Source organism: Simochromis diagramma, unplaced genomic scaffold (genome assembly GCF_900408965.1).
Source record: "Simochromis diagramma unplaced genomic scaffold, fSimDia1.1 OVJJ01000302.1, whole genome shotgun sequence".
NCBI classification, from domain to species: domain Eukaryota; kingdom Metazoa; phylum Chordata; class Actinopteri; order Cichliformes; family Cichlidae; genus Simochromis; species Simochromis diagramma.
The window spans coordinates 13,607,657-13,626,635 of record NW_024386792.1 but is presented as its reverse complement, the minus strand read 5'-3'; the positions used below and the strand labels follow the sequence as shown (position 1 = coordinate 13,626,635).

The 18,979-nt window shown below is 39.4% G+C and overlaps 1 protein-coding gene across 1 annotated transcript in view; it reads left to right on the top strand.

Annotated features, from left to right (window-relative positions):
* The window catches only part of usp43a (ubiquitin specific peptidase 43a), a 125,496-nt gene that overhangs the window by 61,450 nt on the left and 45,067 nt on the right, over window positions 1-18,979 (top strand). The window contains exons 6-8 of the mRNA XM_040024678.1: window positions 3,207-3,351; window positions 14,352-14,517; window positions 16,632-16,743. Of these exons, the coding sequence (XP_039880612.1) occupies window positions 3,207-3,351; window positions 14,352-14,517; window positions 16,632-16,743 (423 nt within the window). The remainder of the gene's footprint in view (window positions 1-3,206; window positions 3,352-14,351; window positions 14,518-16,631; window positions 16,744-18,979) is intronic.

The window sequence follows — 18,979 nt, the reverse complement described above, 5'->3', positions numbered from 1 at the left end:
ATACCTTAATCAAACAGAAAAAGTGAGAGAATGTTTGATCATTTCAGCTAACTGAAACAGTGTATGCCTGCCATGGATGAGTTCTTTAAAGAGTCCTCCTTCTGCCATGGATTGATTATTCAACCTATCTGTCACATTTCTTTTACATTGTAGGTAGAAATAGGTAGAAATACTTCCTCCCCCAGCAAGCCTTCCCTGTCCTCTGTTGCCCTTTTCCAAAAATAGGAAGTTTGTGGCGTCCATGGCCTCAAATGTGGGGAAGATGCTCTGCTTTTGTTTTAATAACATGTATGATTAGCAATATCCCCCAAATAATTTTGTAGCAACGGTATAGTGAACAACACAAACACAAAACAGGATGTTTTGTGTTTTGCTTCTAATCATAGGGTTAATGAGTAAAATAGTAAGCAGAAGCCATTTCTCTAGCTGAGTGCATCTGTACGCTTGACTAAATGCACACACTTCCAGCTGAATGTCACCAATAGGTAAAAATGTCAAAGGAAAAGTTCCAGAGGTGTGTGTTCATCAGTCATTGCCCTGTCCTGAAACAGATGATGAATGTTGTTGGCTTTGCCGAAGCTGGGTCCATAGCAGCAAGCGAGCAGCACACACTCAAACAGCCCTCATCAAGACAGAAGTGAAATGCAATACACTCACATTGTGTACTATTTGTCAGCTTGTTGGTTGATTTTGTAAGTGCGGTTGCACCACAAGATACAGGAGATGGGTGTGGTCTGACCAATCCGTACCGAGTGGAGAGTTCCGTTTATTGTATTTCTAATGTGTATGTATCCAAGTATGAGTTATCTTAACTGTTGCACAAATATATTTTCATATATTTTTTATTGGTGCGGTTTGGTGTACATCAACCTTTATACACTAGAACTTACACAATAAGCCCATCAGGCTATACAAAAGAATTGCAGACAAAGGGCAGAACAGCTGAACTATAACAGATGAAGACAAAGTAAATACAAAATGAAATAAAATAAAGTAAAATTGTAACATTGTGATCATTTCTGTGGTTTTGACAAAAAGAAATTTAAAGAGAGATGGATTCCCATTCAGAGGGGATTCAAAGTGCTTAGATTAACATGCAGGCAATTATTCCCTCTTTTTTTGTCCAGTGCAGCTGCCTCCATTTGGAGGATTATTGCCTGTAATATGGCTCAGTGTCAGTCCCATCCATGCAATTAAACTTGTTAGACATCATGAGAAAATATACAATGTACACTGTGCAAGACAGACATGGGAAGGATGAAGCCAGAAAGAGGCTCATTATCTAAAGTTTGCTTTCCTAAAAGAAAAAAAGTACCATTAATATGAGTTAAACATGAAAGTGCTGTTTGTTTTTTAGCAGCGAGTGCCTCGTTTACTTTGTGTGAGACACTGACAAGAAAGTGAATCAGATGCACTCCTCTTTAATAGCAGTGGGATGGTTGAGGACATTTAGTTGAGCTGGATTCGACAGATCGAGTAATTAGCCCCTATCCTTAGTCTTTTTTCTTGTAAAACTGAAAAGTGCTTTTTAAAAATGCTTCTGGTGAAGTATAAATTTCACATTATGGCTTCAGCTTAGTCCTTTTTTGAGGGTGTCTTCTTCACCTCATTCTGGCGCACTAAGCAGTAATGACACTCTTCACCGGCCCTTGATGGTGTAGGGCAGCAAAACTCCCACTAGTTCTTGTTAGTAGTCCAACAGCTTTTAGGGATTGAAAAAGCCAATAATACTTCAGAAACATACTTCACACAGTAAAGATTTTGCTTCATTAAAAATCTGTGTTAGCTATGTGAAAGCCTGGTGACTGAATGGCAGATCAGATAAACATATACAGAGTATTGCAGGGCTGACACATAGAGGAAGCCAAACATTTACACCTACAGGTAATGCATGGGGTTAGGTAATTCACCACTTAACCTAACCCCATGCATCTCTTTGGACTGTGGAAGCTGGAGTACCCGAAGAGAGTCAATACAGGAAAACATGGAAACTCCACACAGAAAGGCACCCCTTTGGATTCAAACCCAGGACCTTCTTGTTGTGAGGTTACATTTCTAACCACTGCACTGCCACCTGGAATCACATGGGAAAAAATACACAGGCATCCACACCAAAGTATCGGCAGGTGCTGGGCTGAGAATAAATCGACACACACATCACTCACTGCATCACAGCAGCTGTAAGATTTCAAGGACTGCTTTGAGCTGTGCATCACTGAGTATTTGTTATGCTTTTTGCATCGCGCAACAGAGGCGCCTCTTTGGTGTTTGCCTGTATTTGATGACTGTGGAGTGACATGTTGTCAACAGAAATTCTCCTATTGAAGCAGTTATTCATCTGTCAGGTACATGATCATCGCAATATTTTGATTTTGATTGGACATCATCTCGCCATGTCATGTGATCACGTGATTTAAGATAGCACTGCTCTGTGCGGAAAAATGTACAGTTACCATGATGCCACAAAGACGTAAAACTGGTGTTTTTAAATGTTGAATAAACACAAATAAAATAAAAATGATTTATATTAAAAAGCAATAACAACTCTGTTGGTTCATAAATTATTTCACAGGATCATCAGTCTTTTGTGGGGGTTTTTAACATGTTGTTTGTTGGGACTAAATTAAATAAAGAAAAAGTGTACATATTTAACTGAGTACTGTATTTAGACTTCAGGCACTTCATCATCATCATTTTGCTCTGTCAGCAGTAAGTGTCATGACACTCTTTACTGCATGCATGGTTAGATACGAGCAACGAGACATAGAAAATCTCACATGTTAAAGGTTCTTGGCAGGAGTCAAGCTAAGTAAGCTACAATCATGTGGCTCATCCAACCACAACTATCCAGTTTGTACTTCAGTGATTAAATCCATAAAACAGTCACAAAGGTGAGTTGCAGTGTCATTCAAGCTCCTGAACATTGAACTAGGAAATACACATCGCTGAAAACACATTTTACTAATTATAGCCCCTTTGCAGATGCTTGTATCGTCACTGTTTGTCCTGATGTTTTAGTCACAAAGTGACAAATCTCTCTCTATACCTGATCAGCAGTGTTACTCAGTGTGTGTGTTTATTCCTTTATTTTCAGGTCTGAAACATTCTTGCAGGAAACCGAAAGAAACGAGCTGTGCAAGCACTGCATGAGGCTCGTTTGTAGAAACAAACATGGATAATCTTTCTCTCTCGTGCCGTCTCTCTAGGTCATCCTGGTGGAGTTGTATTCCACGGGGTTCCAGCGTTCCTTCTCAGATGAAGACGACCTGACTGCAATTGCTGATAGCGATGTTGTCTATGCCTTCCAGGCTCCTTCACTCTCCAGTCGTGGAGGCTCCGCACAACACTCAGGTAACCATGGCAACAGGCTGTCCATCAAAGGCACTGCAGACACTGACTTCCCACACTCGTTTGGCAATTTATCTTTTTTTCTTCATTTCCAATTTTCTTTTTGTCAGCCTCCCTCGGTCCTTTTGATTAACTTTTATTCACACTAATTCGCACTTACACTTGTAACCGTTTTTCACTTCCACCGAGTCCTCATGTTTCATTAACCACCGTGTTTTTCAAAAGCTGAAACTTTACTTTGTTGAGGAGAGGGTCACTGTCCGCAGGGTGTTTTGTATTCTTCCTTTCATTCTGTTTCTCTATGCATGATAGCACCTAAACAAATGAAATTACATGTCACGTCTGAACGGCAACATAATTCAAATAGAAACTTTGAGTTTTGTCGTATCTTTTTGTTCGCACATAAATTAAATTATTGTACCTAGGATGTTGAGTGTCGCAGATCATGGCAAGAACAAATTCTCTCTTGTCATTTAAGGTAACACTTAAGAGAGGGGCTTTTTATATTCTTGATCACCCATTCTTGCTTGCAGTCTCGGTCGTTGTGTCCGTGGGCAAGACACTTCACCTACCGCCTACTGGTGTTGGCCAGAGGGGCCGATGGCACGATATGGCAGCCTCGCTTCTGTCAGTCTGCCCCAGGGCAGCTGTGGCTACAACTGTAGCTTGCCTCCACCAGTGTGTGAATGAATAGTGGAATTGTAAAGCGCTTTGAGGTTCTCGAAAAGCGCTATATAAATGCAATCCATTATTATTATTATTATTATTATTTTCCTTCCGAGAAAGGCTAAAAACTATAAGCAGTCTCCTCAAGGAATGTCTCTGTCTCATAAAGGAGTTGCAGGTAGAAAGCTGAGTCAGAGATTACTCAACTCCTAAAACTCGTTTCATCGACATTTGAAGCTTCTAAATGCACATCTTAGGTGAGGCTGAGAGCAAATAATGTCTTGTGCCGCTTTCATCTGTTTTATTTGTACGGAGAAGTGGTGAAAAAACCATAAAGCATTTTCCCATGTGCACATTTCATTAGTCAATTTCTAAAGCCATTTTCTGTTAGGTTTTATCAGAATTAGTTGATGTCTTTGGTAGCGTTTGCATGTTCCCTTCAAAGTAAATTCTGCACAGAGAGCGAGCTGCTGCAGGTTTGCGCTCTCGAAGCGCTTCTTGCTTAGGATGATTCCCGCAGCTGTCCTTGTAGCACACAGCAAGAAGTAATCCACTCTAGATGCTAGTGGAAGTACTATATGGGGTTTAGGTAAGGAAGCTGCCTGGACAGGGCACATAGGAGGCAGGAAACTCATTCACAAACAGAGATCACAGGGGAATATTAGTTGTGCTTCTCACCTATTGGTGTAATCTGGGATCACATTTGTATTAATGAACTGGCAGGTTAAAGAGTAGCTAATATTCGATATGACTTTTGCATTTTCATGTGCACCTCTGTTGAACGATGTATAGCATGTACAAAAGTTCAGAGATGCAGTCTATGTGTGAAAACACCTTGAGTCTCTGAAGCTAGACGCCCGAGGTGTGACACCTCAGGATCTACTATCCTGAGGTGTCACACTCACCAACCCTGAAATAAACTTTTTTTTTCTTCAGTTTTCTCAGAACATCTTTGCAAAGGTGCATCCTCACTTCACTGGTCATGTGGCACAGCCAAGCTTGCCCTTCTCAGTCGCAGCACCTCACCCCGAAAAAGACAACTCCGGACTTAAAACCAGCACCTGCCACTGACCCCACAACTTACTTTAAGAGAACAGCTTCTAGTTAACCAACAACAAAGCCTTTATGAGAGATTTTGTTACCCCTGGAAAAAGAATGACATCAATAATTTATTTCAGAGCTCAAAGTGCTCATGAAAAATTAAGACTCTTCACTTTCTCAACAGGAGGCCTTTGTATTGTCACTTCGCAGTCAAAACAATGTCACAATACTGGGAGAGGGCGCAGGCATACAGTGTGTTTTCACTCACACTTGCATAGGAACACAAACGTTTGTCAAAAACACATTCACACGTTTCCATCCCTTCTGAGGACATTAGGTTATTTCCCGGACTCCTTCAGTCTAACTTTAAAACCTAAAGTTTTCACTCTGAAATCTATTATTTTATGGAAATCTAAAGGTTTTACTACACAACAAAGTCACACACAGCGCTACTGTAGAAGTCAATTGATTAATCTATTAGACTTACACTATATGACCCTTGAGGTGAAGCACTACACTAAGTACAAACCTATATATGCAGGCATGCATCTGTAATGAATCACACATAATTATTCTGTGTCAAAGTGACTTTTGTTCTTGTGAACATCAGATGAAAATGATAAATTGTCACGCCTCATAATCACAGGAGAGTCTTAGCATGTATTGCATTAATTTACACACTCATTGCCATGTAGACCTCGGCATGACATTGTGGATATAACAGATGATATATGGATCTTTAATTTCTTCTTGTCAGTTGTTAGAAAAAGTATTTTTACATTAATAATACAGGGCAGCTTTTATTTGGAGAGTAATTAAATTTTATTATCTGAAGCACAGAGGGAAGGTGTGGAGTGTTTCAAGTCGAGCTGCTGGTGCAAAGGACATTAATCTTCATCACAGTAGGCATAACCTTCGAGAATTAAACCGTACTGTTGTTCGTGGCTTATCGAAACTTAAACAAACAGCGTTACAACTAAATAAAAAAGTTAAAAGAAAGATATTTTATATTATGTTGAGATCTCAGATTATCATTCAGCTCCAGTGGCAAGTGTTGATACATATGCAGATATGGAGATCGCTAAGAGAAAGGGTGAAGGGGAGTGCAGGTAGCAAAATTGCTCAGCAGGACTCATGTGGATTTTTAACCAGTAGGTATTGCTGGAGAAGAAGAAAGAAGAAAGTCATACTCAAATGAAATAGCAGGGATTGCTCTGAGGGAAATGGAGTGTAATTTTATACAGGATCTTTTCACGCAAGCCACATTTTTTCATTTATTTAGTTATTCATTATTTTGAGCAGAGCTCTGATATTGCTGCTGTCTGTCATGTAGTTTGTTTTGCAGTTTGTGTGGGAATGTGAAGCCCAGCGAGAAGCAAACAGATGACTGTATAGAAAGCCTTTAGGACTGAATGCAATGAATAGCGTACTCACATAACAACCTCCTCCGGAGGTCCGAGATTTGTTTCCTTCCAAGAGATGCAAATTAGTTTGGCTCATGTTTGGTTCATGTATGAATTCCACTTTTATCAGTTACTTTAATTGGGATCAGATCTCACCAGGCAGGAGTAGGAGCAGAAAAACAATAGTTTTAGGGACTTGGTACAAAATTGAAAAATAATTTATTTATGAGATTGTGAGTGAGTTGTGGTAGATGATCGGAATTGGAGAATGGGTTTGCTTGTCTTCTCTTATTTGTGTCAACTCTCAGTAAGAATGTGCCAGCCTTACTAATGCATGTGTTCATGATGAAATAGACACTACAAGCATGTCCCATCCCTTCAGGTTTAATCTTTGATTTACAGAAATGATAAACGAAACCGTTTTGTGGCACGTAAGAGCAGCTAATTTTCCCAGATCATCTGTGACCAAATTGGATTTGTGCACCGACAGTAATTGTCACAGAGTATAGACTTTATTGCCAAGGTTATTAAATGTGAAACCAGCAATGCAAAGGCTCAAAAACCTTATTTCATGTCTCATTTTCTTGACTAATTTGTTTCAGTTGGCAGAAATTTTTGCAGCACTTACGTTATTGCTTATGTTTTACTAAAATACTGACACATACAAATTTGCAGTACGCAGTTACCTATATGATGTATTCTCAGGAGTCTCTATCTCGCGGTCGTGTTTCTGACAGCTGTAGGATGACTTATAGCAAAGTTATATGGTGCAGCTCAGAATAGTGCTACCTTTTCATGGTGGAAGCAAGGCAAGCAAACGTGGACTGAAAATGTGCTTTCACAGCACACAGTGGCACAGAATAAACACTTAATAAGGCAAATTACCGCACAGCAGATTCTCAACGTGCAGTCAGAAATACAGATGATTATTTTCTTCTTTACCTCTGCAACACAGAAAATTATATATTTGCTATGCCAACCTTGCTGCTTTACAAATGTGAGAAAGATAATTCTCTAACCATGTTTTCTATTTTAGGTCTGAACAAAATGTAAACAGAATAAGAGTCTGCAGACATACTGGAAGGCTCTGGGAGAGTATCTGCGCAAAATTTGGAGACAATATTTTAACACTTGTTCAGATATTTTAGTCTGGACGAAAGTGACGGATCAGCTGTTTCACAGTTAGGTTTACCCACCTGAGTGGCTACTGAGAAGTTTCTCTGGGTGGAAAAAACTGAATATAAAAGTGTGATATTTTTAGGGGTTTTTTTTTTGCAAATAACTTGTTTTTGAATAGGCTCCATTAGCCACTGACTCCTTTCTTGTCCTTTTCCAACATTTTCCCCCTCCCCACATTTCCTCTTTGTGGGAAAACAAGGGTAATTAGGATGCTAATGATGAAGGTACAAAGGCCCAAAAGCTCTCTCTCCTCTATCATCATTATAAATATATGAATAATGAATAGCCCTTCATGTAACAGCAAGACAAAAAAAAAAAAAGGGATAGAGAGCCTAAATTTCAACATCAAGAAAAGTAACCAAGTTTAGTGGAGAGCGGTTTGAGAAGGATTTCTTTCTGGCTGTGTGCACGAATGTGCTGGGCTGGATTTTGTTTAACTTTATCTGTAAACGTTCTGGGGTATATTGAATCAAAACTGCTCCATAGTACAGTAATGAGGTTTTGCAGCAGCAGGAGGCCTCTCGGTAGAAAACACTGAAAAATCAATTAGGTCTAAAGCGCCACAATATCGTCCTATTTCAGCCTTAACAGTCTGGGCAATTTGCACATAAATAGAGTGATGGGAAAGGGAGAGAGTAGGTCCAGGTTTGAGCTAGGTGCAGGGCGGCAAGTGTTGCACTATGGCTGTCCAGCTGGGCTTTATTAAAAAGAGAATCCCCTGGATTATACACACTGGTCTTATTTATGTGGTCGGCACATTAGATTGAAAATCCAACAATATCAATATTTATTAGACAATATTTAATTGGGCCGAGCAAATGGTACATTAAAAAGTCAAGACAGAAAGAGACAATAAAGTAAACAGATGCAGCTTTAAAAAAAATAAATGACTGATAACTCTACTAATGGTGACTTCCTTCTACTTTGAATGAAAATGGAATTTCAACTTTGTATAATATAAAAATAAAACTAGTACAAACAAATGAACATAAAATAAAGTTTCAAATTGTTTCTAATGGTGTGCACCGTTTAAATTTGTCTACTATGATTAACTATTAACTATAATTTTGATATGATGAGACAAATTATTGTGCGTGTGCAGAGCTGAGATGTATGTGCTTATGAACACATACATAAATAGACTCGCACTGAGACAAAGACATCACACATGCAAATTAAATGCTGCCAAGTACATATTCCTTCCAGTTCCATTAAGACAGTTACATGCCGCCTAAAGCGAACTAAGCGCAGAAAAGCAAATATATTCCAGGAAGATTCATCAGGGAACTCGTGGCCCTCCAATAGAATTCATCATGTAAAATAACCTGAAGAGAATGGAGGCAAAAAGAAATTTCATGTGTCTACAGTCACTGCCCTGATCACCACAACTGCCTCTGGAAAGTGTTCTTAACTCATGTGGGAAATAAGAGCTACTGTCATCTCAGCAGCCTTATTAAGAAGAACACAAACAGTGCATAAATGCCTGCATAAATGGTGGCTTGAATGCTTCATCTTTCCACAAGCATGTTGAAACATCTAGTGTACGATGAGCTCAGAACACATCTTAATTATGTTTAAGTAACCAGTCAGCAGGGCAGAAAAAAAGTCTTCTGTTTATGTTCCACTTTTATAGATGTTTTACAAAAGAGGGCTCTCCCATGTTGTTTGATTTGTTGATATTCCCGTTCACATGGCAGCAACTCAGTGCATTTAGGCATTTAGATGAACACAACTATCTCTGGGGTTTACAGAGAAAGGTCCAAAAAGAGAAAATAGAAAAGACTTCTGGCATCGTCAGACAGTGGCCAGACTGCTTCAAGCTGATAGGAAGACAACAGTGATTCAAATAACCGCTCGTTATTGCCAGAGTATGCAGAAGAGCATCTCTGATTGCAGAACACGTCCAGCAGAAGACCGTACCGGGTGCCACTCCTGTCAGCTAAGAACAAAAACCGAGACTGAAATTGACACGGGCTCAGCAAAATTGGACAACAGAAGACTGGAAAAACGTTGGCCGCTCTGATGAGTCTCAATTTCTGCTGAGACAGTTTGGTGTAACCAAAATAAAAACATGAATCCATGCTACCTTGTATCAGCGATTCAGACTGGTGGCGGCAGTGTAATAGAGTGGGAGATGGATATTTTCTTGTCATACTCACCTGAGTATTGTTCCTGACCATTTGCGTCATAGATGTGCAGCTGATAAACCTTTATCAACTGACTGACGCCACGATTTCAACATGGTCTTTGAGGAATGTTTCCAGCACCTTGTTGAATCTGCACGACAAAAATTAAGGCATTTTAAAGAGGGTCCAGCCTGCTACTAGCGAGGTTAAATTAATGAAGTGGCTGGTGAGTGTAGAATAAGATTAAGATTAGCAGAACAGTGCTTAACAGGACAAAATGCAGAAAAAGATACTTTGGGCGATTTGGAAATTATGTCATCACGAAGTTTGTGCAGCAGACTGTGCTCCGACTGCACCGTTTCATATACTGTCCTCTTTACTGTCTGCATGTGTTGTTCCTCTTAATAGGGTTTGTGCGGTGACCACTCTTGACACAACGTTGTGCCTTCCTGCTGTATATGACAGACGGTTAAATGGATGCATTTAAGGGAAGGAACATAGAGAAGAGAGGAAAAAATAGGGCAGCATCAGGTGTGTTCAGTTCCTTCTGTGCAGCTTGCCTAATCTGTAATTTTGCTCTTGGCATGAGGCTCAGCTGCTTTGCTCTCATCTGAGCCATTGTGTGGTCAGATGAGTGTTTGCTGCCAAGACCTCCGATTTGCTCAAGACTGTAAGGTAGCGGGTTCACCTGGATATTTTTGGTCGGGTATGTGGATTGTGCTGACACGTGTCCCTGATCTGGCTCCCGCACTGCTTGGAAGGAGTGTCTTTTCTCATCATTTATGTGCCGGAGTGTTCACACAACCTTATTGTTACACTTCAGCAATGAGCAGAAGTGTTTCCTAATTGACTTTTGTCTGAAACATTTCATCTGTGAATTGAATTTTGCAAAGTAATGGGATGATCAAGGGCACATTTCCAGCAAATGCTGACTCAAATCCTCTGTCGATACTAGAAGCAGCACTGTAGGCTCTCATTTTTAAATGCCATCTTAACCATCTTAAAGATATTTGTGTTCACCAGCTACAAACCACACTGTAGCCAGATACCATTATTTAGCATTGGCTTTCCAGACTTTGATGTGAAAGTTGAAGCTTGCATATGTCTGCATGAAAGCAAACTGCAGCTAGGCTGTGTTAAAGCTTACAGTAAGGAAGAGTAACATACTTTATAAAAGACTGCTTTGTCCTCCCAGGTGTAACAATCTGTCCTTCACCCATCTCACAGGTCTAAAAAACTCTCAATAATCTCCTGATGTGGCAATTACCACTTTTGCTATCCTTCATTACCTGACTCTTCTTTGTAGCTGAGGGCTGATTCATCCCTAACATTCAGATGGTGGAGACTTTTTAGGGAAAGAAAGGAAAATAGATACTGACAATGATAAATAGAGTACCAGTGAGAGAGGATAAGATAAGAAAAAAAAGGAAAAATTAAAGGATGGCGAGTTAAGACGAGAATGAATGCCGGAGGAGTCTTCTGCAGGACTGAGTTGTTTAATTAATGTTGCCGTACACACCACCTCCATTCCCAAGAGCAGTTTCTGTTTCTGTTTTTGTTTCTTTCACCTCATAATCCTCTTTTTTGTATCTCTTTTCCACTTAGTTCAGTTGCATCCACTTCAGTCTCAGGGTTTATCTTTTAATTACAAAGAGCAGATTACAAGGAGAATTTTACAGCAGCCAGGACATTGTTGCAATAACAACAACAAATAGCTTACTGTGGGTCGACCTGATAGCCGGTGGGCAATGAGAATGATACCACGTACACCCTGGCATCTTAAACAAGGAGTTATTGGTTTGATTCTCTTGTTCTTTCCCCACATTTCCTCACTTTTTCTCTCTATGTGCTCGTTATTACTATAACATCAGAAATAAGTCAGTACGTACACGAGAAGGCATACAGTGTTCCACTCGTCAAGTGTCTCTCACACCTGAAGGCTTTGCTTGGAAATCACTCTTTACAAATGACAAACAACTGTTCTTTCCTTTAGGTCTGGACACTCTTCTCACTCTTACAGTCTCTCCTTTCTTTTCCACTCTGATACCTTCCACTCCTCCCACTTTCTACTCCACAAAAACCTCTTTCACTTCATGGGTCTGCTCTATCCATCTCAATAAGGGATAGATGAAGGTGTGAGAATAACAGTCTGGCAGGTATTTCTCCCAGTGTCCTCAGGACATATCGGTTATGATACCGCTCGCCACACAGGACATATTACTTTCTGATTTTAAAAGTGCTTTTTGCTCTGGTCCTCTCAGAAGCAAGAGTTATATGTTCCTCTGTCTCTAATTGTTTGATAGTAATAATTCTTAACATCTTTAAAATTGTTTTAGAATACGTCAGATTTAAATGATTTTTTTTTTCAAAAAAAATGTACTTAATTAGACATGAATTAGAAGTCGGAGATGTGTTGTGTTTTTGCAGACTTTTCCTTTCTCGTTTCAAAAAGAAGTTCTTTTACTGAGCTCTTTTTTTACGCCTTATTAGTCTCCCTTCTCGCTTTTTTGGTGGCACTTTATCTCAGCTTTACATCTATTCACGCTTGCTTTCCTTAGATTTCTTTTATTAAGAGGTGGGAAATAAAGAACTACAAAACCTAGTCCTTTTGTCCCTCTGTGGGGGGTCACTCCCACTAGGTTTATATCTGGGACTCTCCACCATTTGACCTTAGAACTGAAGAAGCTTCTCGGATGAGAGGTGAAACGTCTTCAAGCAACTTAAAGAAGTCCAGACGCTTTTCTTTGCAAGCTCCTTTGACTTGTTCCTGTAGAGTTTTCCTATATCTGTATTTTACTTGACTATTTAAATTTTCAGACAACTTTTGTTCTCTACATTCAAACGTATATATCTTTGCTCCTTACATTTTCATAACAGGTTCATTACTTCAGGTCTAAAGGATTTGAGGGGATTATTTTGCATCACTGTTATGTTCAAACTAAGTTAAACATCAAATTTATGCATCAATTATAGCACTATACAACTTAAACAAGGGGTTTAAGTTGTATAGTGCAATAAAAAAAGAGTAACAAGAGTAATGTGACAAGTAATTTCAAACACACAAACTGTAGCTGTGCAGTTTGTAACACAATGTGTTCAATTCAGTTGTATTTATATAGCACCAAAGCACAAAAACATATGACAATGCACTGAGTGTTATAAGGTAAAGACCCTACAGCAATGTGTATCTCTAAAAGTACAGGTTCTGTATTTCCCAGAGACAGAAGAGAAGCTCACTTTCAGAGGTAGAGAAAAATGTAAGACAGAACTGACAGAACCCGGGTATTATTTTCTTATCATATTTAATATGACATGAAGTTCACTTAGCTTTGCACAAACATAGCTTGTAGAAGTGTCCTCCAACGCGATACGTTTTACTGTTATACTACTAGTACATTTCAGAGCCTGCACTTCACTTTTACTTGAGTAAAAAAACTGAATTAGTACTTCAACTTTTACAAGAGTATTCTTTAAAACAAATATTTGTACTTCTACTTAGGTGATGAATGTGTGTCCTTTTGCCACCATTTATGTGTGCGCATGTGTGTTTATTGAAAGTTGAAGCTGAAACATGGCAGTGATTAATTGCATGGTTGAGATCAAACAAGCACAGTTTAATTAAATCCTCTGATAGTGTCAAAGTTTATGTTTCCTGGGAGTCAAGAGGTTGAACCCTCTGTGTCAACTTCCACTATTACTCAACATTAATCACAGCAGCGTGTTTGTCTTGTAAGTGCGAGCGATACGAGATGCAGCTTCTTTTACAGCTGCTTGGGGTAAATAAGAACAATTTTACCATAATGGAGATTTTTAAAGATCCTTTTGGAAGAAAGTGTAAACGTGTCACATTAAATGGTTGATTTTGCATAACAGTTTTTCATTCACAAACTCAATGTTTTGTTTTGGGGTTTTTTTCATCCCTGGTTCATTTCAGTTGTTCCTAAGACTGGGCACAACTTGGGTTAGAGTAACCAATGATGCGATCCTGTCATGAGATGTTGCTTGTTGCTGGTGAAAATATAATAAGCAGTTTCTTGACACTCAATATTCTGCCCTTTGGCCTGTTGAAAACTTTTATAGAGAGAATTTTGGGGCCAAGGGGTTGAGTGTGTTTGGCATAATCAAACGATGATCTCTGACTCACATCAGAGGAGAATCAGCACCTACAAGCCCGAGGCCATGTTTCTCATCAGAAAAGGGTGGACTCCTTAAGTAGTATGCAATAAGTCTCCGCCTTAAAAGGAGGATTCTAAGTATTGTGGGGTCTTGGGGGTAGGGTTGGGCATCTCCAACCTGTCATTCATTGTTCAAAGAAACAGACGCAGAGATTTCATGCATTATAATATGATAAGAAGCAATTAAAAAGAAACACATATCCATTGGTGAGCTGTAGCCAATTGCTTTGATGATTTGTCACCAAGAAGCACAACTTAGTGAGAAGGAGAGAAAGATTGGCTGATGGATTATCCCAGCATTCGCAGTGATATGGACGATATAGTGATTGTGAACAGCAAGCTTCAAAAAGACCATGACAAATGTAATTGTGCCGTGTTAAACAGTTTCTCCCTGCTTCCTCTGTTATGGTCAGGGTATCACCACAGCCTCCCTTCCTCCCCTTACGCCTTCACGGCTGGACCTGATGGTCAGAGGTTACCTCCATCTGGCACCCTCTCCTCTGAGTATCTGAACCAGGGTAACTCCAAGGTCCTCCTCCTCATCTGCAACACAGCAGGATCTGGCTCGCAAGCTGTCAGGTGAGCTGTTGTCATCGTCATTATTATCCATTTCATTTGTATTGATTTTTTTTGTACATCTCTTTAACTCAGATAAGCAGTTTATTTAACAATTATGGGTTCTTCTAGAATTTTTTGAGCACAGAAGAACCAAGTGTAAAGATATCTAAGGTAACCTAGATATCTTTTATGCATTTTAAGGACGTGCCATCCTGCAGTCAGACTGTGTTTTAGACCTTGATCATACACAGAAGCAGACACTTCTCTTGCTCTGCTGTGTCTTAAATAGATTTTGTCGTTCATTCTTTTCCTTTAGTCCTGCTGTGTTATTTCAGCATCAACATCTAACTCCTGTTTGACTTTGACCTGTATGTCTGTTACGTGAATTCCCCAGACTCAGCGGGGTTTATTTTTTTAGATTTGTGCAGCTAAAACATACATTCAACTCAATAGTGTTGAAACTAGAGGCCAAGTTAAACAATGTGGTCAAATCAAACCCTCTGACCTGTGAAAAAAATCAGTTAGATCCATGTGCTCGTCACTGCTTAGCACCTGCAATGTGCCGCATCTGATGTTAGATTTCAGCAGCATCACAGATGGAAGAAACAATGGAAGAAGCTGATTGGATGCTTGTATTTATTTGAGGTTAAGCATCCCATAGTTACTGAACAGCATTACAAATCAGAGAATCCAAACTTTTGATAAAGTTTACCTGACAGTATCGTCACTGAGAAGGTAAATAAAAAGATATGTGACCCAGACTTTTACAAGACAAATTTCAAGCTTACTTTAAACTGAGCAAAGATTTATTGGCTTGCACGTGAATGTTTTGCTGTTACTATTTTACTAAAACGAGTCCTTGCAAAGGCAGATTGGATGGGGCTTACAGTGCGCAAAAGCATCCACATCGCTGTTATTAATACTTTTCAATTTATAACGCTCTCTCCACAGGGGATCAATAAGTCTAACCTCTTATTGACACAAGGCAAGACAGATTTATTTTGCTCTCCTGTGATCTAGTTTCAGTCATCATGTGCACTTTGGGATTTGATCTTATAGCTCCACAAATCCACGTAGAGACGTTACTGAAAGGCTTGATAATGTCAGGGTCTGACATTTGAAGACTCATCCGTCCACATGCCACCTGACTCGTCTGTGCGGCTACAATAAATGTCCGAGTGTCTCTGTGCAGCCATCTATTCCCAAAATGATCTGGAAAAAGCAATACATCTACAGATGTTTAATTATTTCCTAATTAAAATGCCATAGTGGAATTTCGCTGCATACTATAATAGAATCATGTGGATACCCGAACAGTCCAAATCTGTGCTTAAATGTGCAACTTCAACAGCTTTGCTCCTCTGAGACTGTGATATTATGAAGCTTGTAAAGATTTGCTCCCATTCAGCCTACAGATCATGCTCTGGCGCACAGTAGCAATCAAAACGATCCCGTTCAGGGTCGTTCAGGTTAAGGCGACTCAAGTTCTTTGACTCCAAATTATTTCATCACTCTGAGCTCACTTTGTGCTGCGGGGAGGTTTTAAGAGAGGAAAAACAGGTCTTCTCCAGTACGATGCTGCGACATTAAAAGCTTGGTGTTGCTGTCATACTGTTGTGTTCTGTAGCAACTGAATGAGTTGCACCAATATTTCTTCAAAACAGTTAGCTGCCAAAGCATTGGGAACTTTGATGCTGTGTTTGTGTTTATACTGTAAATGTCTTAAATGCATTTAAAACTTAAAGTGTTATTGTAATTGTATGTGGACTATATGCAAGGCTTTGGATTAACATAGGTGGAAGAACCCAATTCTAATGGATGCATTGCTGAAATGCAGACTGGTTTCTTATTTGTTCCTGGACAACATGTCAGTACAAGACAGCTGGCTGTAACAACTTGATGCACTTGACATTTGATAGTTTGGCACATTCCTAATAAGCCTACAGCTGCTTTTCACTTACTTAGTGTTTCAATGAATTCAGGTTAGACTACGTTTTCTAATCTTAATTACTTGCCAACATACTTAATTATAAATAGCAATCATTTTTTATTTATCTTTTCAATGCAAAACCTACTCTCAAATCTCTTTTGTTCTGCTCTGCTCTACCGTCCTCACTTGTGCTCTGCTCTCGCAGGTTTGGGCCTCCATTTCTTATACTTGAGGACAGGAGTATCTCCTGGGACCAGCTGCATCAGAGCATCCTCAATAAGCTCTATTATCTGATGCTGAATGGATCTCAGGCTCAGGTAATGCACCCTCACTAACCAATAACATGTCAGCTACTCTATTCTGTGTCCTTGGCGCTTCAGCTCAGGTGGTCCTGGACACTCTGGGTTCTAACAGAACAGATTAAAATAGCAGCGCAGTGGAGAGATCAGTTATCTGTCTGAGTCATATTTAGAGCTAATGGAAAAGCAGACAAAGGTTAAAGCAGATGAAAACTCGTAGTTTTTTCTTCCTTCATTGTTTTGATGATTGTAGGGTCTTTGTGATGCTGTGTAAAGCACCTTGAGATGACTGCCACTTCATAAATAATGCATTGAACTGAATTAAATTAATATTTAATAATAAATCTGCAGAAACTACAAATCTGATCCTTTATAGCATGTTGAGTGTATTTATGGGTTAGATTGAGTTCCTAAGTCTTTATATATTATTAGATTCAATGGGTCTTACTAGCTTCTACAGTCAGACTAGGGAAAACAGTGGTTGGAGACTGCAGGACGACCAAAATTACTGTAGCCAAGTGCAACAAACTTGTTGCCTTTGAAATAGCTGTTGACGTGGACCGGGTCTGCAACTGGCAGGCAGTTGCCATCTTCAAAACGAGTGCTATTTTGCTATTAGGCTGCAGTTGAACGGGGTCAGTGTTTGTGATAATACGGCAGTTAACTGTAAGCAGTTGGTGAAAATCACAAATCTGTTTCACCCTACATCCACAGAAATTCATAATTAAACAGAAATTCAAAGATTTCTTCTCAAATACTGATTTATATAGATATATAACCAGAATACAACCAGATGGCAAGAGAGTTGAGTCGAGTCCCTTATTGCAAAAACAAGTGTCATAGACGAGCTGTGCTTATTGGTGCAGATTGACTCAGATTGATTGCAACGTGCTGGCAATCTGTCTGCATTTTAAAATTAGATGGCAATTATTTGCACACCTTTGCCAAGCTGTCTGAATGTGAATGCAGCCAGTGTGAGTTGGACAGTAATTGTTTGGAGATGGATTGCCTTCCACCAGATGACACGTGTAGTCGTCTTGTGATCCAAAGCAGCCGCCCTCAGGTTAAGGGCATTGCACTCTTCCACCAAGGGCTGACCAGCTGGTGGCCAAAACTACGAGCAATCAGTTGCTGAATATGAAAAAATTTAGAGCAGTGACCAGGCAATTTTTGATTTTTGCTGGCTGCAAAGAGGTTGTCATCAAGTTTAGTGACGTATGTCGTTCTTCATATGGGACGTTATGATACTACTTTGAGAGAGCCTGTTTCTCCATCTGTTACCATTTTCATTCAAAGGAGTGTTTAAATCTTTTAAAATCTTTTAAGGTGCTTTTCACAAAAAAAGGCCATTTTTGTATGTAAGATTTTAGCTCTACTGTCCACTCAGTATGTGCTGCTAATCTTGATAAAAGCTGCGATTCAGCCGATGCGTGTTCAAACCATGAACCGTGGCTCAACACTACTGGGTAAATATTTTTGTGGCACGTAAGCACCCATTCATCATGCAGCTGTCTATTTGATTAGGAACTACGGAGGAAAAGAAGGAGAAACATAAGTCTGGTATTTACTGATTGCTATCTTAGTTTCATAGTTAATTCTTCAAAACCTGTCTGGCCAGATATGAAAACATCCTCTTGTTGTCCTTACTTCCCCTTTATTCTTCTTAAAAATAACCAATGCCCCTATATGGATTTTTGTTTGTTTGTTGTTATTTTTTTTATTTTTTTTCATATTTTAAGCTGTAAAGACCACTTCTATCTCGAGGGTGAAGGCCATCAAGCCTTGCTGATGCTTTGTTGCTGTTATTTTAAAAGAAACCACAGAACTAATACCAGCTTTACTGTAATCTCTGTGCAATATAATACATAAGATCCACACAAAACTCTGTTTCTTTGCCAGTGTCATGCTCCTTTCATTATCATTAAACAGTGCTTTGGTGCCACCCAGAGGTTTGTTTAGCAAGACACAGCTCAGCTTGTCCAAAAAAAGAAAACACACCGATTCGCATGTCAAAATCCAGTTCTTCTTTCACAGCTCACTCTCTGAAGGTTATCAGGTTTTTTAGAAAATGTTATTAATTTTGCCTCTGTCTCCGGCATACCTGTCTAAACTTTATATTAGCACATTACATTCATATAAATTCTTTTACTCTTTGAAAATCTGGGAGAGCAGAATTCAGCTTATTTGAATTTTAAATTACTAAAACTCTCTGAATAAAAAGGAAACCACTCGTTACTGCTTGTTGCCTGACCTT